Source organism: Tachypleus tridentatus, chromosome 10 (assembly GCF_004210375.1).
Source record: "Tachypleus tridentatus isolate NWPU-2018 chromosome 10, ASM421037v1, whole genome shotgun sequence".
Classification (NCBI taxonomy): domain Eukaryota; kingdom Metazoa; phylum Arthropoda; class Merostomata; order Xiphosura; family Limulidae; genus Tachypleus; species Tachypleus tridentatus.
Genome location: NC_134834.1, coordinates 185807727 through 185835697, shown reverse-complemented (window position 1 = coordinate 185835697; position 27971 = coordinate 185807727). Strand labels below are relative to the sequence as shown.

Here is a 27971-nt window from a genome sequence, read left to right as displayed (position 1 = left end):
CATCTAGGATTAATCAGTTGAACTTCTTGTACGCATGTCTTCAGAGAGTCGTGCGCCACCTATAATTTAGAAGGTATAAAGTGAAGACGAAAGCTTACCTTACCACTTTCTAGCTCTTCTCGTTGTTTAAAGCATTCAGGTTGGGCAGACGAAGGTAAGCAATCCACAATATTTAGTTAAGTTTAAAGGTATCAAATTGAGAAATAACGACGGTTGGTGTACGTTTTTATTACGTTTTATTTGTTGTTAACAACCCATCAATATTAACTGTCCAAAGTTTATTAACGGAAAACTAGTAAAAGTATGGAACGTACTTCTCTAACTTTGACCCCCGCCCTCACAACAACAACAAAATGTTTGGTCACACTTCTATTTAAGTACTTTGTATTTAGCAAATCAGCTGTTCCTTTTTTAATAAATAGCTCCCCAATGACTTTGCGGTAAACCTGAAGGCTTATAACGCTAAATATCGAGTTTTGATTCCACTGGTGGGTACAGCAAATAATATCCCATTGAGAAATTTTGCTCTTTACAACAAATAAGGAACAATAACCATAAGTAACGATAACAAATACAATTGTTTCACTCTTGAATATCGCATGTTTGCAACGGCGTAGTTTTTTTTATTCGACACGTATTTGAAACGTCAAATGTTCTGTTGAACGGGTGAAAGAATTTACAGTAAACCCGTTTCGTCGGGTTCGATTTTGTACATATTGTTTTTTTCCCGAAGTGAAAAATGAGAAAGTTGTTAAGTAAAATAAGAAAATTATTTAAGAAATAAATAAGAAAATAAGAAAACTGTCGGTTTTCCATATGTTATACATCGCATTATAGAGAGCAAAAAACGAACATAATTAGCAAAACGTTAAGTGATTTAAACAATACACCTCAATATAAAAACGTAAGAATCGTCGTAAAACAGCAATAGGGAATCCTCAGTAGCCGCGGCACTTCATATTCTTTTAGACAGGATTATGGTAAACTAATAACCGAGATCTTAGGGGAGGTCAAATACATCGATCGAAGCTTTCTGTATTCAATACTATAATTAGAACTCAAATCGGTTAAAAATGACGGAACTATGGGCTAAATCTTTGTACTTGGAGAGAGAAGAACCTATTGAGCCATTCTATAAGCTGATATGCTCTGACTAAAAAGATAGTTTGGTAGTGTTAAATGCTAATAAAGTAATATTCATTGATGTTAAATTATTAGGTCAATTTAATGCGAACTTTTATTCTTTACCATTCTTAAAAATGGACCGCGGATGAGATGTTGGTTACCGTGTCAAAATTGTGAACGCTAGGAGATAAGGGTAGTGTTCCGTTGCCTCTTAAATGGCCCGGCATGGCCAGGTGGATAAAGGCGTTCGAGTCGTAATCTGAGGGTCGCGGGTTCGAATCCCCGTCGCACCAAACATGCTCACCCTTACAGCCGTGGGGGCGTTATAATTAACGGTCAATCCCACTATTTGTTGGTAAAAGAGTAGCCCAAGAGTTGGCGGTGGTTGGTGATGACTAGCAGCCTTCCTTTTAGTCTTACGCTGCTACATTAGAGACGGCGTAGATACCTTCGTGTAGCTTTGCGCGAAATTCAAAATCAACCAACCAACCCGGTTACTGCTGTGACAGGTACGTAAACACGACGTGGGGGAATGAAAGGTACGTCTCCTGATGTACACACAGGTTTGAAGCCAGGCAGCCTTCATCAAATAAAGTACTTTTCATTTTCTTCTTGTGACTTCCCCGACATAAGACGTTATTATATTATAATAAGTTATCATAAAGCATCCAAATCATGAGTCGAGTGTTTATCAAATTCAAGAAAAGAATGGACACAAAGGATGGAACAACGCACCTCTTCTTAAATATTGATAACATTAAAAACAAACCAAAATATTTGAGATTTGCTTCGTTTTTTTAAGTTTACATTTGATTTGTTTTTTTTTTATTTTGTGAAAAACCGAAACTTCTGTCTTCAGGATACTGTTTACGAACCCTTCCCTTAGTTTTCTGTTTGTTTGTTTTTTTGTAATTCGAGCTGTCTAAAACTATTTTTTAGCTAACCAACACCCCCTCATGTAGTTGAAAGGTAAATCTCGGGGTTATTGCGATAAAAATCGGGTTTAGATAGCCGTAGTGTCAGAGCCCATGTAGCCTGTTATTTAGCTTTGCGCTCAAGAATAAACATAGTTAAACAAAGGATCGGAAAAAAAACAACTTTTTTTTTAATCAGAAAAAAAATTAACCGGAATTTTTAAGCTTTATTTATTAAACGATTAGGTTTTAACGATACCTTCTGACTTTGAATGTTAGCCAATAAAACACCCTCGTACAACAACAACCAATTAAAAACACGGTGGTAACGTATATCTAATAAAAAAAACACTAAAGAAATTGGTGGGCAGAGTACAGATAGCCCATTGTGTAGTGTTTGTACTTAATTATAAAGAAACAAACTAATAAACCTTGTTGACCTGCAACTAGCACCGATTTGTTTTTGATGTCCTTGTGTTACCCTAGTAACCGAAGGTTCTACATGCTTGCGATCTTGAAGATGAGATTACAATTTGGTAGTGATTATTATTCTACATCGCGAAATTTCAAGTTATACTCAGACTCGTGTAACACAACTTAAAACAAACTCCAAATAGTAGAAAGCCTATTTAAAATAACGAACTCTAAGATGCACGTGTTGCGCGATTCTGCAGCACGTGTTTCTTTGTTTTGTCTCCTCTCTTCACACTGACAGTAAGAGTATTATAACGACTTTTGTTCGGTTTCTAGAAATACGGTTTCTTCGGGGTATTCTCAGAGGTAGATTTAGGTCTGTATCAAAGTTGCAGGAATTTTTTCTCGCTCTATTAGAAATTCGTTTGTTTTGTTTTTGGCAATGTCGCCCCCTAGCGGTGTTCCCAAAGTTTTAACTTGGGAAGACTACAAGTACATTATCAGAGCATTAAAGGGTTTAATAGAACTTTGTAATTCTACTGAATTTCTGCATTCACTTTCTCTCTGTATGAGTTTGAAATAATTACTTGTTTGTAAGTTTGGTTCCAAACCAGGATCATCTGGTTAGTCAGTTAGTTGTAGAATGTTTGTTTTGAAGAGTTGATTGCATGGTTGCTGAGCAACATGGTGACTGTATTGAATGTTATGGGAGAAATTGGTTGTAGGTATCTCATACTTTTCTCGTGTGACCTATTTCTCAATCTCTCATTGTTCACGTGCAACACGTGATTTTTATTCAGATTGTCTTCTACAAAAATACCTAATTTTAACATTTACTTTAACCCATAATTATTTATCTTGTACAAAGATATCCTATGATTATTCCTCATGATTGTTTTTGTTTTTTTAATTTCGCTTAAAGCTACACGAGGGTTATCTGCGATAGCCGTCCCTAATTTAGTAGTGTAAGACTAGAGGGAAGGCAGCTAGTCATCACCACCCACCGCCAACTCTTGGGCTATTCTTTTACCAACAAATAGTGGGATTGATTGTAACATTGTAACGCCCCCACGACTGTAAGGGCGAGTACGTTTAGTGCGACGGGGATTCGAACCCGCAACTCTCGGATTACGAGTGGAGTGCCTTAACCACCTGGCCATGCTGTGCCCGGTTCCTCATGAATTGTTCATAACGTCTAAAACACAAATGTAGGAAACAAAACTACATACTTCTGTTTTATCTGTACACCGAAAAGTAACTAAAGAGCACTTTGAAGGTTCCGATACGTCTTGAAACGTATTCCACAATGTTTCTGAAATATTTTAACTTTATTCAATCCGGTAAAAGAAAGGAGACGTAAGTGGACGTTTTAAGACATATTTTTTTTAACTTTAACGTTGGTATATGGGGGCTCTTGTAGCAAAACCACATTAGACTATCTGTTATGTCCACCGAGGGGAATCGAACCTCTGATTTGAATATTGTAAATCCGAAGGCTTGCTGCTGTTTCACCAAGGAACCTCAACATTGGGTCTACAGGAACGTCAATTCTGGGGAGCAAGAGATAAAATTAAGCCAACTGACTAATAAATAAAATACTATAATTTTACACTAATATACAGTCCAGTACAAATGCGAATCTTTTTTGTTTTCTTCAAAATTGATAGATTAAGCACAATATTCAAAAGTGAATTTAATAATGACTAATCCACAACGGGAACCTACCCTGTCTTTAGGTTTTTAGTATACTCACTTCATTCTTTCTTCTCCCCAAAGATTTTATTTTAGTTCGTTTAATAAACGACCGGAAATGACGTCAGAGGAAGTCTACGTAGTTTTAGCCTGTGATTGTACTGTTTGTTTATTTGCTAGAACGTTTATCTGCACGTAAATACAGAGTAGATTATGCGTAGACATCCTGGTTTTATCTTTCAGCTAAGTTATCACTCCCATTTTACGACGACTTTCTTTTGCCAAAGTAGGAAAGTTACGTGCGGAAAAAGAAGGAAAAAAGGGAATAAACACATAAATCCGTTCGGATCTGTAGTTATGTATGATGAAATATTCCCACCCAATCACTTAGCAATGGCTCCGACGAAGGTGAGGAGAGCTAGTTTGACGTAAGTCTGGGCTCTGGGGCGTCATCAACACTGCCTGCCATCAGTAACTGCGAACCACCTGTCCTTACTCGATAACGCGTTATTATTGCTTTGGTCACTAGGCCTACAAACAAACAAAACCTGAGCATTCCAGAGAATTGGAGATTTCTGATAACTACAGTATGCTACATATAACGTACTTTAGCCAATAGACCAGTAAGAATAATGTGTGTTATTTGTTGATAAATGGCCAAAATGTATGTAATGTCCAGATCTTATGATAGTGCACGTTAAGTCTCAAAGTTAACACTTGTTTAGAAATTTCACGCAAAGCTGCACGAGGGCTATTTGCACTAGCTGCCCCTAATTTAGCAGTGTAAGACAAGAGAGATGGCAGCTAGTCATCACCACCCACCACCAGCTCTTGGGCTACTCTTACCAACGAATAGTGAGATTGACCGTCACATTATAATGTCCCCAGGGCTGAAAGAGCAAGCATATTTGGTGTGACGGGGATTCGAACCCGTGACCCTCAAGCTACGAGTAGAGCGCTTTAACATTGTTTTAAACACAGTGCTTCACGATGGGGCTATCTGGACTATTATCAATGTAGGTATCGATTACCACTTGTTATCATTGTAAGTCTTTAGATCTCGCGAAGCGTGTTGATCTCTATCGATGGATCCCGAATATTCAATTGTATCGAGAGATTCGTTGTTTGTTGTTGTTTATAACAGTAATCGGTGTAAAGAATTAAACAAAATAGTTAGGTGTAATAACCCACTTTCATGTTTGGTCTGGCATAGCCTTGCTGTTAGGGCGCTCCACTTGCAATCTGCTGGTTGTGGATTCGAATATCGCCAAACGTGCTCGTTCTTTCAGCTGTCAGAGTGTCATAATGTAACGATCAATCCCATAGTTGATTGATGAAAGAGTAGCCCAAGAGTTGGTGACAGGTGGTGACCACTAGCTGCCTTCCATCTAGTCTGTCACTGCTAAATTAGAGACAGCTAGAAAAGATAGTTCTCGTGTAGCTTTGCGTGAAATTCATAAAATGCCAAAAGAACAGTCGATCCAATACAATACTAAGTGAATTTTGTTTTATTTCGTGTGATTCGAAGACCTTTTAATTAAGAAATATGTAATCTAGTATCGAATTAATTTGAGGACAGTGATTCTAGGGTTAAGGTTGTCTCTATAAGCAAACATAGACTCAAAATAGAAAATGAATGCAAAAAAACGCACAAAAAACTTATTGTTCGTAACAATGCATTTCAGCACCGTAGATGAAAATAAAGTATCTCATTCTAACACGAGAAAATATGTTGTAGAGCCGGCGTGGCCTGATATCTAGCGTGCCAAACAACGAATCAGCTTCCCGGTTCTGCTAAAACAATTTGTCTCTGACTTTTCACTTAGAACAACACTACGCCAGACGTCCCTGATTTTTATAGACTTTAATTCTATTAAACAAAATTTGTTATTCATACATACAATATTTACTCAAAATTTACACAAAATTACTTTGTGCGTGGACCCTACCGGCAGCGAGCAGTACAAAAAAAAGTTTGTAATTTTTATTTGTTGTAGAAGTAATTAAAATAAACTTGTCGCTTCTCAACACACTTTCCATGTGAATATAAATCATAACGCTAATGAGAAAATTAGCTCTTAAAAATAAATATATCTAAATTAGTCGCAGCTCGCTGTATTTTGAAAATAGTGATGAGTCACAAAAAAGTAAAACATTTTTGTACTTTTTAATAGAACGTTTACGAAGTTTGATTTGAATTCCGCGCAGAGCTACATGAGGGCTCTCTGCGCTAGCTGTCCCTAATTTAGCCGTGTAAGTCTAGAGAGAAGGCATCACCACTCACCAACTCTTGGGCTACTCTTTTACCAACGAACAGTGGAATTGACCGTCACATTATAAATAACGCCCCCACGGCTAAAAGGGCGAGCATGTTTGATGCCACGGGGATTCGAACCGCCAACCCTCGGATTACGAGTCGAACGCCTTAACCCATCTGGCCATGCTGGGCAGGAGATTAAAAGCGTAGTGTATTAGCAACAGAAATCAAAACGATGTCTTTTTTCTTAGCAGTTTGTTCGCAAGGGCTAATTTACACGTGCTATTAACTTCTAACTCTTGGCGGTTTATCCCGAATGTCTTTTAATTTAGTTTTTAGAAATCGCTAATTATGTTTTCCGTGGAGGAGGGGGTTAAGGGTTAGTTTGAAATTCGATAGATTAGTAGAGATTTCCTTTTCGAACATTCGTTGAAATTCAGTTGCTCGAAGCGCAGTTAATTGGTCTCAGTTCAGAAGTCTTAAATAAAATCGATTTGTTAGTTAAATGCGACATTCCTTCAAGACATTTCTCGATTGTTGAATCCAAGTTGTTCGAAGGGAAGAGAAGTAAATAAACCCTCTATTAAACTGGGCGGTTCAGTCGAAGTTTAAGCCTAACACTAATTAACACATTTTCAAAAGAATCACAGTGCTTAAAAATTCTGAAAAATCGATGTTTGGCTCTTGGTTTGATTTTGATTGTTTTTTGGGGATTTTTTTGGCTCGTGTAAAAACTTCGACATGTGCGTTTTTACTGTTGATTCTCTTGCTTTCGTGGGTCAACAATTACGTTTATACACTTTCCAATTCCACGATTATCACCTTTTCTATTGTTACAGACACTGGAGTAAAAAAGAACACTATTAAAAAAATGCACAACAAGTCTACCTCAAAATGTGTCGGTTCTGTGCCCTTTGGAAGTTCACACGGGACAGCACGTTGTAATGTCGAAACATACCATTTGTAGTACAATTAGAAAAACGTATCATCGAAGAACGTTCATTTGTTTTGAATTAAGCACAAAGCTACACAATGTACTCTCTGTGCTCTGCCCACCACGGATATCGAAACCCGGTTTTTATCGGTGTGAATCCGCGGATGTACCGCTGTGCCTCAAAGAAACATTTTGTTTATGAACTAAGCTCAGTGTGGTAGTGTTTTAATACTGATTTCACTGGTTATTATAAACGATTTTTTGTTTTGTTTAGATCACCAGAAAGTTACTTTATTTCTTACGTTTCAAAGTTAATAAAGTTTTACAGTTGCTACGCATAAGTAACAATTATCACCAACTTCCCAGCAGCGCAAGTTAATTACCTAGACGAAATGGTAGACATAACTCTATCAGCCATGCTGCCCCGTCAGCATATCTAACGACCTAGAATATTTTTTCAACAAAGCGTTTTTCTTAATCGCAATACAAGTTTCTACAACCTCTAATAAAGGTTGTAATTTCATTGGCCTGGCATGGCCAAGTGATTAAGGCACTCGACTCGTAATCTGAGGGTCGCGGGTTATAATCCCCGTCATACCAACCATGCTCGCTCTTTCAGCCGTGAGGGCGTCAATCACACTATTCGTTGGTAAAAGAGTAGCCCAAGAATTGTCGGCGGGTGGTGATGACTAGCTGCCTTCCCTCTAGTCTTACACTGCTAAACTGGGGACGTCTAGCGCAGATAGCCCTCCTGTAGCTTTGCACCAAATTCAAACAAAACCTGTAATTTCATACCTTCTTGTATGTAAATTACTTTTACAGGAGATGCACCCAAAACGTTTTGCCAAAAAATGTGATTTTAAACACCCACATGCACACAAGAGGTTTATATAATAATAAGTGGCAAAATTGTAACGAATTACTATGTCTTAAAACACGTTCATAAGATTCCGTAACCATAAAATTATCTTCATTAATTAACAGTAGTATATTTCCACATACACGCGTAAAGTGAGTGAAATGTTATTTATTCTAAATTTACACCATTAAGAAGATGTAATCATTGAAACCACAACCCAATCACACCTTTTGTATTTTGGTGTGCAAATCGTGCTTCTCGAACATGCTTCCAAGAAACCAGAGTTTCCGTAGTAATTCTCGAAATAATTTAAATGTTTTTTTATCTTACCAAGCAAGAAGTCCTCACGTTCCATTCTTATCTTCATATGCTCCAAATAAACATTTCACTGGAAGTAATTTAAACAAAGTTTTTCGGAAGGCTTAATCACGTTTCTTTCCTTAAAAGGATTTTCCAACACTTTAATCCTAAACCCAGAAGCAGAAGATCCCCAGCGAAGCGTGTAATACATCTCTTATCGTGGGCAGCTCATATCTGTTTCTAGAAACACTATCTGAAACTCGGTTGTCTATAATTTTAGTTCCATTTTTTTAATACTAAATACGCAACTACGAAGTGCATTTAAATATTTGATCTCTCCTTTTAACACAGAGCCCGCAAATCGAATTTCTGGATTAAAAAATGCATGTAACATTTAACACTCGGAAATTACTTCAGATGATGCTCCGTCTTCAAAACAATTTTTAATATTGTAGTAAAGTTTTATTCTACATTTCAACTAAATATTGTTTGTTTTTTTTTTTGTTTTGAATTTCGCACAAAGCTACTCGAGGGCTATCTGTGATAGCCGTCCCTAATTTAGCAGTGTAAGACTAGAGGGAAGGCAGCTAGTCATCACCACCCACCGCCAATTCTTGGGCTACTCTTTTACCAACGAATAGTGGGATTGAATGTCATATTATAACGCTCCCACGGCTGAAAGGGCGAGCATGTTTGGCGTGACCGGGATGCGAACCCGCGATCCTCAGTATTACGAGTCGCACGCCTAAACACGCTTGGCCATGCCGGGCCCAACTAAATATTATATTTTATTTGATTTATGATTCATTGGTTGTGAGGGTGGAAGGTTTCGCAGTAGACGGAACACCAATTGTTTAGCTTTAACCTAAAATGTTTCCTAAAATGTTTTAACCTTTATGTTTCATTGAACACTTTTTTAGTATTTTACATGAATTTCATAAGTTTCTAAATCCTTGCCCCCAAGTTGCACAGCAGTATGTTTACGAACTCGCATCGCTGGAAACCCAATTTCGATACCCGTGGTGGGCAGAGTACAGATAACCCATTGTGTAGCTTTGTGCTTAACTACAAACAACTGAATTGCTAGTCTAAAGTAACACAAACACACTACTGTATTCAATAATTTTGTTTTTCTCAATTTGCTTCTACTTTAGCACAAAGCTACACAACAGGTTATCTGTGGTCTTCCCACCACGGGTATCGAAATCATGTTGCTCGCGTTGCATGTCCGCATAGATGCCGCTGTGCCACTAGGGGGTAGTTTTCAGTTAATGTTTTTAAACAATTTTGTTAATTAGTCTAAAACAGTACAAACCGTAGAAGGTTATTCATGAGAAGTCTTTACCCTCCAAACAGAAATTTTCGCCCTTTCAGCCGTGGGAGCATTATAACTTACGACCATCCCACTATTCGTCGGTAAAGAGTAGCCCAAGATTTGGTGGTGGGTGATGATTACTAGCTGCCTTTAATTTTGTCTTTCACAGCTAAATTAGGGATGTTGAGCACAGATAGCTCTCGTATAGTTTTGCGAGGATATTCAAACGAAATTGGTATTTGTATAATATGTACTATTACATTTAGTATCCTCTATTTTAGAATAGAGGGCGTTAATAGCGAGAAACCTATGAATAAAACTGTTATAGAATTGTAACAAAAAAAAAAGTGCTTCACATATCTTTGCATTGTTGCGCTACACTGTGTGCATTTATTTATACATAAAATAATTTAAATTCAGAAAACGTTGATGTAGGAGAAATTGTTTGGGATAAAAACAGTTAGGTTTTTAAACTTTACCTCAAATTTTATCAATCAAACTGTATTTTGAGTTCATGCAAACAAGGCCCGGCATGGCTAGGTGGTTAAGGCTCGTAATCTGAGGAGCGCGGGTTCGAATCCCTATCACACAAAGCAAGCTCACCCTTTCAGCCGTGGGGGCGTTATAATGTTATGGTCAATCCCACTATTCGTTGGTAAGAGTAGCCTCAGAGCTGGCGGTGGGTGGTGATGACTAGCTGTCTTCCTTCTGGTCTTACACTACTAAATTAGGGACGGGTAGCGCAGATAGCCCTCATGTAGCTTTGCGCGAAATTCAAAGCAAACCAAACAATTAGAATAGCATTTAAAATCATTATAAACTTCTCCGGTTCTCACTTTAGCAAGAATGGGTAATTTCGTCTTTAAACAAGATTACGTGCATTAAAAACATGTCTACATAACCTATGTTACAACTCTTGTAGTTTGTTTGTTTCTTTAGAATTAAGCACAAAGCAACACGAGTTATCTGAGCTCTGCCCACCATAGGTATCAAAACCTGTTTTTTAGCGGTGTGGGTCTGCAAAGATGCTGCTGTGCCAAGGGGTGGCAACTCCTTGTAGTATTTCCTACTATCGTGTCCAGACTTTAAATAACTGTTGACGACAGAACATTCGAAATCGTGAAAAATTATAAAAACTAATTTTAAATATTCTATTTCTTTAGACAAGTCTCCGATCGGACAGCTAAAACGTATGATTATAACATGTCTGGAAATGGAAGCTTTTTAGCTCTGATGTTGGTGTGGTCGAGTGTGGTGGTGACCTGGGGCCAGAGACCACCATGGAAGATACGCGAACCTTGTTCCCTCAATGATATCGCCACCATGGATGACTTGGAAGAGTTACTCCAGCTCATTGCTTCAAGCCTAGGAGTATCAGAGATGTCGCTACTGAGACAACTGCAGGGACATCTTGACGAGAAGAGGCATTTCTTGGTAAAAGGTTTCTTTGTGGGTTTTTTTCATGATATGTATCTTAGTGACGCGTTATGATTAGTTACTTATCTCTAACCATGTGAAACTGTTAATACTGCTGTAGGCGCATTATGAAAATAACACAATCCTGTATAGGCTGAAAGAGCACTTTAGGTGGCTGACACTGGCTATTTGTCTTCTCTCTGATTGGTAGTTCAAACCTAGATACCTCTTGCAAAAACAAAATAAAATGATTAAATGTACAACTTGGTGTCATTAGTAAATTTGGAGCTACTGTCTTTTGTCCTTTAGTGTTGTTTTTTTCATATTACCATAGTCTATTGTTTACTCTCCTCGCTATATCCCGTGTCCCCGGCATGGCCAGGTGGTTAGGGTGCTGGACTTGTAGTCTGAGGGTCGCGGGTTCGAATCCCCGTCACACCAAACATGCTCGCCCTTTCAGCCGTGAGGACGATATAATGTTACGTTCAATCCCACTTAGATCCAGTTCTGAAGGGTCTTAAAAACCTTTGATTTCCCCCCTTAGGGGGACTTCAGTTTGAAAACACCCCACATCCGAATTTAGATTATAGTTTTTGAAGAGTTATTTGCTCACCAGTATCAGTAGTGTTGTTGAATGTAATTTGTCCTCTTTATGTGCTTATGCTAGTTTAAAAAAAAAAAAACATTTGTTCTTGAGAGCTCGTGCGTGAAATTTTTCGAGTCGCGTTCTTAAAATGGAATTCTATAACCCCTGTTTTACGAGGCGCGGATTAACTATTTCTCAAATTAATAACGATTTGTCATCTTACAAAAATATTGTCGGGGATTAGTGGACACATATTGACGTTCCTTGTTAAATCCCTGTTCTGTGTTCGTTAATATGCTTACTAAGAAAAGTCGAAATGTGTGCGGTATTTCTTTTCGTACGACACAAATAGAAGCTGCTATTCGAAACCTAAAATAATTGAGTGAAAAAAAAAAAAAGATTACCGTACGTGACGCACTGTTTATAAGCTAGTTTCGAAAGATTCTTTTTAAAATGACCTTTGAATATTATTAACAAAACACTACTGACGAAGAAAATCTTAACTAATCTCTCTTCGATAAAAGTTCAAATAAACGAATTATAAGTACAACACACGAACATCACGAGCTATTTAAGGGTATAGCCTAAACTGATTTAAGGAAAACAAAAATGTATTACTCGATGTCCTTGAGTGTAAGCTCTCAGAAACGTATAGACAAAACGGTGTGGTAAAAGATAACTGGTACCGAGAGTATTAAGAATCCTTTTTTTTTTTCTAATCTAGAAATAAAACGATTTAAAATGATGTAAAAACTAAACGAAAAATAGGCTCTATTATGGTAATTATAAAATTGTTTTTCTATTTTATAATGGATATTTTGAAAGAATGCCTGCATTTGGAAAAAAAACCCACAAAAATATCGTGTGTTTTTTTTTTTATTGAGAAGGTACACAATTGTTTGGGTGTTTCAAGTTTCCAAGTTATATCTGTATTTTAAAGTTTGGACCAACGATATGGGTTTTTCTCATACTTTATGTTTAAGATTGTATGCGGAATGTACTTATGAGTTTATTTTTAGCAAATGTACGATGTTTGTGAACTTAAAAACCGGGTTTCGATACCCGAGGTAGGCAGAGTGCAAATGGTCTATTGCGTAGTTTTGTGCTTAACTTCAAATAAACCAAATGAGCATTAGGAGGCGTACACGTGAATTTATTTTTTTTATGAGCACATGACAGTCTCTATTACTGCAGGGTAACAATGTTTGGAAAAGGTCTAATATTAACTATCAGCTTTCATAGCTTCACATGGCACTGTTGTTGTTTAAAATGCCTAATACGTTACGCTAAAACGAAACAGGCTTAAGGGGGCGTTTAGTTTGGTTTGGTTTTTGGAATTTTGCACAAAGCTACTCGAGGGCTATCTGTGCTAGCCGTCCCTAATTTAGCAGTGTAAGACTAGAGGGAAGGCAGCTAGTCATCACCACCCACCGCCAACTCTTGGGCTACTCTTTTACCAACGAATAGTGGAATTGACCGTCACATTATAACGCCCCCAAGGCTGGGAGGGCGAGCATGTTTGGCACGACGCGGATGCGAACCCGCGACCCTCAGATTACGAGTCGCACGCCTTAATGCGCTTGGCCATGCCGGCCCCTAGGGGGCGTTTAAATGGAAGTTTATTATCAAGTACAAAGCAGCACAATGGGCTGGCTATCTGTGTTGTAAGTTTTAAGTCTTACCGCTGTATCACATAGGGGAAGATCCACTTCACCTGTATAATATTTTGTGGTTCCTATGGAATATTTTGCCCTTAGATCCGTTAATGCTCGTAAAAAACAATCATACAAAAATGAAAAAAAAAAGACTTTACTTACATCCATTATTGTTTCTTTACCACAATGAACATTTTTTATTGTGTTGTGTTTGGGTCCTGGAACGATCGATAAGATTAGCGTCGCGATAGGTCTAGAGAAATCTAGAGTCAGTAGTTATCAACATTTTATGCATAACAAAATGTGATCCAATTTCAACGAAAATGGCTCGCTTATGTTAAAGTACATATGACGTTTTGTGAAAAGTCTGTATGTGATGGAGAAAAATGGATAACGTTTCCGGATTCAGAGCACACGAATTATTGTGAAACTTTCTGCACAATAAAACCTATTTAATCATTTCAACGGTGAGAGCGAGACCCAGTGTTTTTATTTCTACGATTCAGTTTGACTGTATACTTTTGTCATTAAATTCTCACGTTATGATCCTGTCGAGAAACAAGCTTGGATCAAGCACTATAAAAGATAAAGGTAAACATCACATACATTAAAGGAACTTTTTTTCTGAATATATGCTCGTGCGGAATTTTATTTTACTTTCATAGTTATTCTTGCTACCAAGTTTAATGGCCAAGAAATTAATTCTTTATTTGGAAGAAACGGTGTGTGTGTCTGTGTGTCTTCATGTAGCAAAACCACATCGGGCTATCTGCTGTGTCCACCAAGGGGAATAGAACCCTTGATGTTTGCGTTGCAAATCCGCAAATTTACCGTTGTCGCACCTGAGGATTGAAAGAAATGGACTCTAAGACTTTTTGCTTACAAAATATGTCATCTCTCATTAGGATTTTTAGAACTTGCTAGAGAATATAGGGACCGCACGCACACACACAAACTAAAATTCAGAGAATCACAGTATGTTAGTCGAACGTGACTCGTGCTTGACGTACCCGGGTTGCGAACGTGAGGGTGCGTGGCTCTCGTCCCGTTGTAACAAAATCTTCCTCCACAATGCGGGGATACGGATTCCTTGAAATAAGTGACGGGTAAATCTCACTAGCGACTAGTCTATCAGTGCAACGTCAAAAGCAACTATTTAGGTTAGCTTTAAACAAATGTTCGAAACAAACAATTAAGATATCGAAGATCGGATTGTTTATTGATAAATTATCAAACTGTGACGAAGAAACCAAACTGAATATTGTAGACTCCTGGGAAGTTTGAAACTGTATTTACTTCCAACGTTAGGCTGTAGTTCATTTAAGGAGATTCTATCTTCCTGTCTTCAGGAGAATACATGTATCAATTATGGTTTCCATTAGTAATTTTAATTAGGTAAAAGGTCAGCACCGCTTTACTTGTTTTAATTAGGTAACAATTTATCACTTATGGGGAAAACCGTCATCCATGCACTCGTAAGTTTATATAATTCATTAACAAGTTTAGCTTTCTCCGAGTTTCAACCCTACTTTCGGAATGAATATTTACGTGATGCTAAAATACAATACCTTAACATTACTTTCAAAAATGGACCTTCACCCTTAATCAGCATTACCATCCTTCTTAACACGCCTTTCTTCAGCAGGTCCCTTCTTTCGATCATTGTGACAACAGCTGTAATGTTATACAATATCCTCAAATCGATGCGACAACAGTTGTGATTTGAACGATTTAATCACATACGAGCCCCGTAATTGTATTGTGATAGACCCGATGCTACTCCCCCTTATCACAGCTGTCTTTCACCGAAATGTTCTAGTTTTAAAACAAGGTTTGCAAGTTTGCCCAAAACTGCACAAAGCTCTATGCGCAGAGCTGACCCTAATATTGAGCTGAAAGATTAATGGGAAGGCAACTAGTCAACATTACTCACCACCGCGGGACCGCAGGTAGGTTAAGGTGTTCGACTCGTAATCTGAGGGTCGCGGGTTCGAATCCTGGTCGCACCAAACATGCTAGCCCATTCAGCCGTGGGGGCGTTATAATGTTACGGTCAATCCCACTATTGGTAAAAGAATAGCCCAAGAGTTGGCGGTGGATGGTGATGACTAACTGCTTTCCCTCTAGTCTTACACTGCTAAATTAGGAACGACTATTGCAGATAGCCCTCGAGTAGCTTTGCGCAAAATTAAAAAAAAACAACAAAACTCACCGCCAACTCTCCCGTTATCACTGTATGATCGAACAGATTTGACCTAAACTCTTATAGAACAGACCAATGAGACTCGAGCCGTGAACACATAGATTTAAAGTCCAAATAACCTACTTACTATGTCACGCCCAGCCCACAAAACAAAGAATCGTGAGACGATACCCGAACGTTTTTACGCCATTTTCTAATTAGTTTCCATTATTTTTACCGACAGCTTTTATCCACCACCTAAAATCCAAAATACATGAATTCAAATTCAAAGCGCGTTTAATTTGAAGAAAACGTTTCTCTTCTTAAATATTTTCAAAACTTTTTTAATTCCAATAGTTATATGCTGCTTATGAAACTGGTATGTTGGTCAGTAAGTGGATGAACTAAAATATAACTAAATGAATGAATTGGAATATAACTAAAACTTAACAAGTAAATAAATAAAAACTATTACTGATGCTGTGTAACAAGTGAATGATTTTAGGTGTGACCAAATTGTTAACTTATGACTATGACTGTATAAAAAGTGAAAGTTAACTGTCAATTCAAGCAGTATTTGAAAGAAAGAAAAACAGTGTTGTTATAAAGCAGATACTGGTTGTAAATGTTATTTCCCTTGCAGGGGTCACGTCAAGAAGATATTTCAACTTCGGAAAACTTATTTACCTCCAAACATGGTCATCTTCTTCCAGTTCCTCCTCCATCATTTCGTCTGAGGCCTTTTCGACAGCTACTGAGACGACCGGACAACACGTTTTTTTCTCAGTTAAGGACAGCGCCACCGCCGGTAACTTAGAAAACTCAGTTGTTCATATATAATGTTCTTCAATAGTACTTATTAACAAAATATCATTCGATATCAAATAGAGAATTTTTTTATTCAACGGAATGCTCAAAAACGAGAGAACTGATGACGTAACGTTGACGTAGCACAGTTCGTTTTTACATGTTCCTATTCTCTTTGTTTCATATCCACGAGCTTGAATAAATTTGTTGGTTTGATTTGAATTTCGCGCACTTTTCCAGACTGCTACACGTCAGCGAACTGTGATGCATCTAAATTTAGGTCCGACAGAGGCATAGCGACACGAGGGCTCTCTGCGTTAGCTGTCCCTAATTTATCAGTGTACATTTAACAACTGTACATTAGTAGATTCTGAGGTGCTTTACTTACCCTGTAATGTATGGCTTCTGCCCATTTATTCTTCTAGTATCCATAACTTATGCATTTATAAAAATGTGCGCATGCGCAAAGCTACATAAGGGATATATGCGCTAGCCGTCTCTAATTTAGCAGTGTAAGACTAGAGGGAAGGCTGCTAGTCATCACCACCCACCGTCAACTCTTGGGCTACTCCTTTACCAACGAATAGTGGGGTTAACCGTCACGTTATAACGCCCCCACGGCTGAAAGGACGAGCATGTTTAATGTGACAAGGATTCGAACCCGTGACTCTCGGATTACGAGTCGACTGCTTTAATCACCTGTCCATGCTGGGCCTTACTATACAAGTCTTAATGAAACAGTTTCACCTAATCTGATATTACAAAGTTTGAAAGAGTATGTCTAAACAAGTGTATAACCTTTTCATAAGATAATGAAACTTACCTTTTTCCTAACAGTAGATTCTAACGTTCTAAGAAATTATTTTCTTGGAGAATTTCATTATAATTTATGGGGAAACTTAATAATAACAATACCAGAAACTGATGTGATCTCCTAGTTTCTGATACAAAACTTTCTCCTCATATCCAATGTTGTCGATACTCAAATTTGGCTTGAAATTGGTCATTTCTTAGTATTCAGTGTAACAGCCAGTAAACGGTTGAGATTTTAGCAAACCTTTGGATAAATAAACCGCACCTGAAAGAGAGCTATCCTTTAATTGAATAGAAAAGCAAAACGAGCACTTATCAATAGAAAATCTTCAGTTCTGAATTCTGTGAAAGCACAGATGCGTATAATATGCTAATATTGTTGTTTAAACTTTCCAAGAAGCAGTATCCATTTTACTCTACCAAGGATTGGGGCATCCTCAAATTACTGACCTGGTTTTATATTGTTTACTACAGAAGGAATCCACACTGTAGCACTGTGAGTAATGTGTTGTCTATTACAACACATGACGTAAAGAATGGACAAATAAAACGAGATATCTCGCCTATGTAAAATACATAGAGGATCCGTAATAATTTGTGAAGATTTTACAATATTAATTATTAGGGACCTTTTAACCAATAAAGTAAAGAACTTTGAAATAACGCTTTATTGCGTACATAATTTAGGAGTGTTTAAAAAACAGTTCGTAAGGTTCATATGGACCATGTGTAAGTTTAGAGTTAATTACATTAACTGCACTAAGATTCCATGAAGGAACATAGGGCCGATTCCATGATCGCTTGCGGATTCATTAACAAGCTGGTTTTTTAAGTGAGTAAATTGTTAGCCTACTGCACAACCCCCAACCAGGAGGAGAAACCTGAGCCGTCCCTAATTTTGCAGTGTAAGACTAGAGGGAAAGTAGCTAGTCATCACCACCCACCGCCAACTCTTGGGCTACTCTTGTACCAACGAATAGTGGGATTGACCGTAACATTATAATGCCCCCACGGCTGAAAGGGCGGGCATGTTTAGCGCGACTGGGATGCGAACCCGCGACCCTCGGATTATGAGTCGCACGCCTAACGCGCTCGGCCATGCCGAGCACACTAAGATATATAACGTAATTAATTAGCGTCAAAACTATTGACTACATTAATTCTTAATCGTTGGTTAAATGAGAACTGTAAAACAATGAATTATATATCATGGATTACTGTTACGTATTTGTTAAACGCTAGTAGTTAAATATATTTTCACAACAACAGTTGCTCAACATGAAAAGCTAAACTTTCATTGTTGTGCTTCTTGTATTTTGAAACACATAAAAATAATACAACATCAATTTAAATTCATTATCAATGTAACCGTTTTTCGGCAATCGCACACAAAGATACACAAAAACTAATAAAGAACTTCAGTTTCTTTATTCCAATATCAACTAGTGAAAAACAAACAAACATGAAAGCATTGCGGTAATGAGAAGTCGTTTGATACACATATGCATAGGAAACTCTTTAAATTGAGATCTATCGAAAATTTCTACTCATAAAAATTATAATATTAGAATGTTTTCAATTTCTTTTAGGCTTAAAAATATTTCCAGGATCATGGACAGGTGGGGCCCGGCATGGCCAAGCGCGTAAGGCGCGCGACTCGTAATCCGAGGGTCGCGGGTTCGCGCCCGCGTCGCGCTAAACATGCTCGCCCTCCCAGCCGTGGGGCGTTATAATGTGACGGTCAATCCCACTTTTCGTTGGTTAAAGAGTAGCCCAAGAGTTGGCGGTGGGTGGTGATGACTAGCTGCCTTCCCTCTAGTCTTACACTGCTAAATTAGGGATGGCTAGCACAGATAGCCCTCGAGTAGCTTTGTGCGAAATTCCAAAACAAACAAACAAATCATTTGGTCTAGTCATATTAACAGCCAATATTTCGAAATAAATACATAGTTGAAAACCTACAGTTTGGAGTTAATACGACGTAAGAACTTCAGTTCATTAAGGCGTTGATTGTGCTATGTGGTTCATAAGGATATTCTGGAAAACTATACAAGTAACTACCACTGAACAGGTCGTGTATAGAACCTTCATTGTCTATTGCTCTTTTTACAATATGTTCTTTTTGACTAAAACCGTACACAGTTCAAACGTCAGAATCTCGTCATTTAGAAAGGTAAAAACTGGCGAAAACAATAAGTCATCGTGGAAACGGTTAAACGTGCTTTTCACTTAGGCCTTGTAAATATATTGTTGTAAACGTGCTTTTGACTTAAATCCGGCCTGTCATGGCCAAGCGCGTAAGGCGTGCGACTCGTAATCCGAGGGTCGCGGGTTCGCGCCCGAGTCGCGCTAAACATGCTCGCCCTCCCAGCCGTGGGGGCGTATGGAGTTACGATCAATCCCACTATTCGTTGGTAAAAGAGTAGCCCAAGAGTTGGTGGTGGGTGGTGATGACTAGCTGCCTTCCCTCTAGTCTTACACTGCTAAATTAGGGACGGCTAGCACAGATAGCCCTTGAGTAGCTTTGTGCGAAATTCCAAAAAACAAACAAACAAACAACTTAAATCCGTTTACATTTATTTCTAAGGCTTTTGTCGTACTTTTGAGTTGGGCATTATAAACATGTCAGTTTCTGACTTAGGCCTTGCAAATATGTCAAACTTTTTTTATTGTTGTTGTAGTATAATAAATATTAATTTTCTGTGAAATGATATTTCTTTTGGTTTGTTTCACTTGGTATTTTTTTATCGTTGTTTTATATATTTAAAGTGGAGACTATATTTTTATTTGTAAACTAAGCTTGTTAGCTTCTTAGTGTAATAAATATTGTTTTTTATTCATCTTGTTATAATTGTTGTTTTAATTGTCCAGTTTTTAGTTGATTTTATCTGAGTAATTAATTTTAAATACTTCGTTTCACTTCAGAATTTTACACTAATTTATTACTATGCCATGAAGAAAGGCATTTCCGATCCAGTAAGTTGACAACGTAACAGAACTAACTTAATCTTTGGTAACTTGACGACGTAACATATCTGAGTTAAATGTTAATATTAACATCGTGGTTTTTTAACTACAGGCTGGAGTACGTGTTCAAATGCTAACGGACCATGGGTCTTCTCTCTTTGACGTCACTGTTTCCTTATCACCACTAATGAGTGTAGAAGATGTTCTTCAGCAAGCCAGTATCAAGTATAGCCGTATGATGTCGCTACCAGCGGTTTCAAGTATGATTAAACTACGTTACTCGCAACTTCTCCAATGTTCCATTGTGGAAGGAATACCAGACGTTTCTGGACTTTGGAAAATACGAATTCTAGATAGAGAAGAAAGGGTAATATCGAACCTTATTTAATTAAATATTTAATAAGCACTACTGAAAGTGTGTTTTTGGTTTTTTACTGTTTTGCAAATTATTTGTTTGTTAGTTGTCTGCGATATGCTTGCTGCGGGTATCGCTTAATTTTTGTTATAAGCTCTAAGATTCAATGGGAGGCTCGTATCATTGTAATGAATTTATATCTTATAATGCGTGACAATTGAAATTCATAGAAGATGAAAAAACCTCAGAAAAATAGTAAAAATAATCACCCAGGAATATACCTTCAATAGCCTCATTAATAAAACCTATGTCGTTTACCAATTAGTATCTCATTTCGGTCTCTTTAGATTTAATTGGATTTTCAGAATCAGTGGCAAACAGTCGTTGGTAAGACCATCGAGAGGCCTGGAATATATCCCTGGGCTCACTTCCTACCAGAGTGCGATAAAAGAAAATGTGTATTGAATTTATTAAATCAGTACGGAATGTTTAATCAAACATTAATCACTTGTGTTAGTTCATATAAAAGTGTTCGTGTGTGGAAGGGGAGCACATACACGATAATTCTTCTCCAGAACCCCTGATGGCTCTCAGTGACTCTGTTTATTGCTAGTCTAAAGCTATAAACATTAGTACCCACATCTACTTAGAACAGAAAATGAACTTAATAAAATATTTATCCCCATCGCTGTATACATTAAACTTCTTTGGATACCTCTTTCAACAAGGATACAATCGTAATCTCAAACTCATATCTTGGTTTATCTACCCTAATCTTTCAACGTCTGGGCTTTTTATTTTTTGTTTATTGCAATTTAAATTAAACAAAGAAATAATGGAACAGATTTAAGATGCTTCTCTTATGGAACCCCCTTGTGACTTAGATGTAAAGCAGCGGACTTATAAAGTTAAAAGATTTCTTCACCGCCTGATTCACCTTCTAAATAAAAAAATAAGAGGACTGGTCACTCCAAATATCTACCTGGTTATTTTAGTATATGGTTTTGAAACTTCAAACATGTACATCACAATTCACGTGGTCAACTGTTTTAGTAAAGATAAGAACGTCCATTGCCTTTTCTACAACTACACCAAATAAACACATAATTTTTAGATGTAACTTTTCCTTGGCATGTTGTATTTTATGTCGGACATTCGTGCTTTGGCATGTTTGAAACTAAAATTTCAAATGCTACTTTATTTTCGACATTACCAATCCAACTTACTTTGGAAATAACCGTTTCAATATTACTCGGAACCCATATTCGTATTTTATGTATAAGAAATAACATATATTGGTCAGTAAACATTTTCAGTACGTCACATTATTACAAAAATATTTAAAATCTGTCACGGTTAGAATCTATTTACCGATTCTGAAATAGCAGTTTGAAAAATGTAGTCTTAAGTAGCTACAAAATATGAATCGAATACGATAATCAAATCTTCAAACGAGTTGTCGCTCTCCAATGTCAGACGAACTGGTATTTTGAACTGGAATGATTTAATTAGTAGTTCAATACTTGTTATCATTGCGAAATCAACTTGTCATTTCTCGAAAGTCGTGAATACAACTTAGAATATCTTTTAACTATGTAAATTGTTGTCGTAATAAAACTTTGCAGAAATAAAGGCACATCAACTCTTCTAGTTACCTGATATGATCCATTACTCATAAGTAATAAGGCCATTTTTTGATTCTTCAAATGTAGGTCTTCCACCTTAAGCCTAACTGTGTACTTAATTCTGAAATATTTTTTGATAAACATGCAATTTCATGATAAGTTATGGAATACAGTTTTCAAAGTCTAGAATAATTACTCCATTTGATTCATGTCCATTATCAGTTAAATTCATTTGTTTGTTTGTTTTGAATTTCGAAAGCTACTCAGTTAAATTTGCAGTGTAAGACTAAAAGTCATCACCACCCACCGCCAACTCTTGGGCTACTCTTTACCAACGAATAGTGGGATTGACCGTCACATTATACACCCCCACGGCTGGAGGGCGAGCATGTTTAACGAGTCGCACGCCTTACGCGCTAAACAAACAAACAAACCAGTTCGTAGCGTGCACCTTTTTGTGAAAACAAGGCTTGAACAACATAATTAAATTCGTGAGTTTTCCATAAATCCTTTCTGAATTCAGTGTTTCGTTTTTGGTTGTTTTTTTCTGTCAAACTAAATTAATTTGAATGTATTATGCATATTATAAAGTAAAAAAAAATTAACTGCTTATATCGATGTAAAATGTAATGTCTCGCAACTGCTGAACACAAATCAATAACTTATTTAGCTAGTAAAGTTACTAACAAGAGGCCTTTCCTGAAAACATGTTAAAGCTATTTCTAAAGTTCACATCTTTACAATGTGCATCGTTAAAAGCCTTCTAATTTTATAATCACTTCGTAGTAAATAACAATAATTTTAAATAATAGATGAAAGTTTCCAATTTTATTTTAATTTAGTGGAACAAGTTTTTTTTTTCTTCTTTTTTTCCAAATTTCCTTTCTGTTCTCAAGCTTTCATAGAGTAATCTCCGTAAGGCCCAAGAGAATATACATTTATCGCTAACAATAACTTTCTCCAGAAAGGCAATTCATATCTGGTGCCGTATTTAAGCAAACATTGTCAAAACAAACAAACTCGAGAGTTTTAATGCTAACAAAGGATATAATTAAGTTCTGTATTTGATATTTAACTTGTGGCATATATAAACTGCAGATGTAAAGTCTTTTTCTCGAATTAAACGAGATAACAAACATTATTAATACTCTGGAGATTTTTTGTGATCTCTAACGCATTCCAATCCATTTTAAACACCTTTCAAATTTTATTTAACACACCCAAATTCCTATTACATAGTTTTCGTTTTCGATCTAATACATCCAAATACCTCTGATACACCCTTTTACTTTTCAGCTAACGTGTCCCACACCCTATTAAACGTCCTTTAGCTAATGCATTTACCCCTAAGGCCCGGCATGGCCTTGCGTTAAGCAGTCGCGCTAAACATGCTGCCCTCCCAGCCGTGGGGGCGTTATAATGTCGGTCAATCCCACTATTCGTTGGTAAAAGAGTAGCCCAAGAGTTGGCGGTGGGTGGTGACCTGCCTTCCCTCTAGTCTTACACTGCTAAATTAGGGACGGCTAGGATAGCCCTTAGCTTTGTGCGAAATTCCAAAAACCAAACCATTTACCCCTAGCGGCACATTGATAAGTCCGTGGACTTCTACCACTAGAAACCGGGTTTCGATACCCGTGGTAGATAGAGCAGAAAGCTCTTTGTGCAACTTTCCTAGGCCCTCATAATCCGAAGGTCGCGGGTTCAAGTCCCCATCACACCAAACATACTCGCTCTTTCAGCCACGGGGGCGTTATAATGTGACGGTTAATCCAACTATTCGTTAGTAAGAGTAGCCCAAGAATTAGCGGTGGCTGATGTTGACTAGCTACCTTTCCTCTAGTCTTACACTGCTAAATTAGGTATGACTAGCGCAGATAGTTCTCGTGTAGCTTTGCGCGAAATTCAAAACAAACCAATCATCCAACTTTACAAAAACCTTCACTGTCGTCTCCTTAGAATATGTTACTAATTAGTACGTATAGTTATCCATTCCTAACTGACACATCATTTAGGATTACAGCAGGTGGTGTTAGTTAACCAATCTCGCTCTAAAATCTACTTTACAAAGAATCAGTTTCTATCCCATTTGTCATTCCGTTGCTTGCCCCTGTAATTTCAAATATTAGCATTAGCAGATACGTACATCACTAGGTAACGTCAGCAAGGAAATAGATACAAATCTACTGAAACATTCGTCGTCCGGAGCATCGGTTCTCAAAAGATTTAATAATAAAAGTATTGATATCCCAGATGATGTGCCAAGCTTGAATGTAAATAGCAAAATAATACCATTTTTTTAAAAAAATCATTTACAGTTTGCGGTTAATAGAATTAACCTTGTTTGCTTTCTTATTTTAAATAGTGTTTTTTTATTTTGTATATTTCATCCAAATGGCATAAATATCTTGTTAAAATATTCTTTCATTTGTAGCAGATAGACTGGAAATCATAGTTTCTATGTTTTTTGTTTATTGGTATTTAGGGGGTTGAGGCAAACTTCCCCATATCTCGTAACTGGAATCATTATTTTAGGCCTCGGAAACAGAATTTAAACGCCACCTATACGCTGGCCAAATAACCGATTTCTTATTAAAATTATATTAATTTTCCACATTATGTTGTGATAACATAAGCCTGAAAAGTTTTTGTTTCGTTTTCAACTGAGAAAAGTAAGATGAACAAATACAACTACAGTTGTGTGTTAACAACTGTAATTGTATTTTCGGGAACAAAGATACTATATGAACAACATGATAGTATATGCCCACAAGTCTATGTTATCAGTGGGTATCGAACCCCAAATGTTAACCTTGTAAGCTCTCAAGGTTACTGTTGACCCACCGGAATTTTTCGGACACGGAAAGACTCAAACTGAACAATGCCAGTGGTCAATAACCGCATTAGACCGGGTCCAGTTGTCTGCCGTGCGAGTAGTTGTTACACAAACCAACTTGTAATTTGTTGTACCGTCCTCATTGAAGAAAGTGAATAAAACTTTAAAACAATCTATGTCGTTTTTAAAACACGTCTTAGCAATTAAAAAAAATTACTTAAAATTATTGATAAAGCAAGTTAACAGATCAATTAGTAATTTTGATCTATTTATAGGTTAGATAGCTTGAGGAAAGATACTGTCGATTTGAACGAAAGTTGCTATGTATTTCTTGTTGTATTGATTGCTACGTTCCTGAACGTCGTATCTTCGTTCTAAAAGGTCCTATCTTGTTCATACCTTATCCATAAAGTCCACCTGTCGGTACAAATAACAAAACGCTGGAATATCAGGCTTTTCTATTTTTTCTTTCCTTTAATTAATTTTTTCAACCATTTTCGTGACTTAAGATCATTCTCAACTACATATTTTACTGAGAATCTACAACAAAAGCACACAAAAGGTTTCTCAATTGAAGATAATTTGAATGCTATATAATCAAATGTACAAATATGTACTTCTTGTATGAATTAAATATATTAATATTCAAAAATAAAATTAAAGTTTATCCAATTTTTAAATTAAAGCTTCATCGTGGTTATAATTTTTAGTTTTATATAAATCAACGTCATTTCATCATATTTCACTTTACTTTTTCAACTTTAATTATTTATAAAAGTTTCTACGGTTTCATTATTCCAACCGACTTTACACAACCACGTAAGTAATGTTATCAAATTTATTCTATTTTTTTTAAATGAATCTCACCTGCAATTGTTAATACATTTTTATTTCTTATAAAGAGGAATGCACAAAATAAACCCTCGATAACTGCTTAATAAAAGCTATGAACGTCTTAACAGAACCTCAGACCTTATCCTGTAATAAATCGCGTATCTAAGTGTGGAAGTGGGTGAGGCGCTCTCAGTGAGCCTCGTGTTTTTTTAGCTTATCGTACTATCTCGAATCGGGTCGGTAATCTCTTCTGTCTATAACAATGTACCGTTGCTCAATCTAATAAGTCAAATTCATCGCTTGTGACGCAAACCAAAACTTGCAACCCTAGTGATTTTAGTTTAAAATATGATCAGTTCAATATTACATTCTAACAGTCGGTCGTATTTGACTTTATTACTGTGGATATTCCATCTTGTTCATAAGAATGTATTAATAAACTACATCATTTGTAAGCTATTAAATAGATAGATATTTTTTGTTTTGAGATTCGAATTATCAACATTTATTTATAGAAACTGTTTTATTAATTTGTTCGAAGGTTCTTTATGTAATTTGTATTTATATAATGCAGAATCCTTAAAATGATTTCTTGCTTGTTACTAAGCGCAAAGCTGCATAATAGTATATTTGTATTCTGCCCTCTACGGATATCGAAATCCGGTTTTTAGTACTAAGCCTTCAGTCTTGCCACTGGCTGAGTGTCCACATTCCTGACTTTAATTGATAGACTAGATAAAGTTAATGCTGTTCTCGGGCTGCTCATGTCTGACACTAGCAGGGCTTGACCTTCGAGGTGGGTATCCAACCCCAAATGTTAACGTTATAAGTCTTCAAGCTTACCGCTGACCCACTGGGTTCTCTCGGATAGGGAAAGGCTCGGTGAACATTATCACCGGTCAATAATTTATATATTTCACTTATTTTATTAAAAACTATATAATATGTATATTGTATTCATATTAAATACGTAAAAAGTAACTGTTCACATTCACTAAGTCATGCTCTACTATCGTTTCAAGAAAATCTTAATGCTTCGAAAATGAGGATCACACCAAACATGCTCGACCTTTCAGCCGTGGGGGCGTTATAATGGACGGTCATCTCACTATTCATTGATAAAAAGAGTAGCCCAAGAATTGACGGTGGGTGGTGGTGACTAGCTGCCTTCTCTCTTGTCTTACACTGCTAAATTAGGGACGGCTAGCGCAGATAGCCCTTGAGTAGCTTTGTTTTTTAATTTCGCGCAAACAAACAAAACAGTGACGAGCGTTAGGTGAAGCACGTGCTCGAACTTCGTGGGCGCAGTTTGTATAATTATTGTAAATTAATTAGTTTTTATTAAACTAAACTTAATACACATTTTAATAAAGTTTTTTTTTTTAATTTTTATCCAACAGTTATTTCTGAACAGTAGCCAGTGAATGTGCGAAAATGTTATAACACGTGTTGTTACTCCCTAACTCAATGGTTCATTCTAAGTGAATGGTGAAGAGCTGGTAACATCATTTTTAGTAGATTAATTGTGTAAAATCTGTGCTAGTTTCTATATCGTTGTGAATAACACTGATTCCTGCGAAATAAAGGTATTACAAATTACGTGCATGTAAGATATTTGTGTGTGTTTTTCGGTTAAGTGAGAAAACAAATGCACAATATAAGGTGTTTATTTACGTATGTTTCCAGGTTGTGTACGACAACGTGTGTGTTCCTTCCCCGCAAAAGCTTCTCGTAGAACCAGGTATGACAATACTGCTCCAATAAACCTTTTATCTTGGAACCTCGAATACAACTTTGAGTTGTGTCTCGTGGACATCAGTCTACGTAGAATTTTCTAGTCCGAATAAAAGCAAAAAAAAAAAAAAACCAAAAAAACTTGATTATTTAAATCTTTCTAAAATGTGTAATACGTAGAAGATATAAATACTAATCAAACACCCAACTCGTATAAAGTTTACTGTATAGTGGAAATAAACAGATGAAGCAATACAAATTTGTTGTCGCTGTCATTACTAAAACAGAAGTATATTCGCTAATCAGCGCCATCTACTAGCATACCGGCAAACGTGTTTTAATATTGCTAGATTT

General features: G+C 36.8%; 1 protein-coding gene across 1 annotated transcript; it reads left to right on the top strand.

The window, feature by feature from the left end:
- The first annotated feature begins 25 nt into the window (after positions 1-25).
- Positions 26-27876, top strand: LOC143231126 (uncharacterized). Its single transcript, XM_076465750.1, has 5 exons — positions 26-154; positions 10974-11244; positions 16293-16457; positions 20349-20603; positions 27570-27876. The coding sequence occupies exons 2-5, from the start codon at positions 11014-11016 to the stop codon at positions 27645-27647; spliced, it is 729 nt and encodes a 242-aa protein (XP_076321865.1). The 5' UTR covers positions 26-154; positions 10974-11013; the 3' UTR covers positions 27648-27876.
- Positions 27877-27971: the final 95 nt, after the last annotated feature.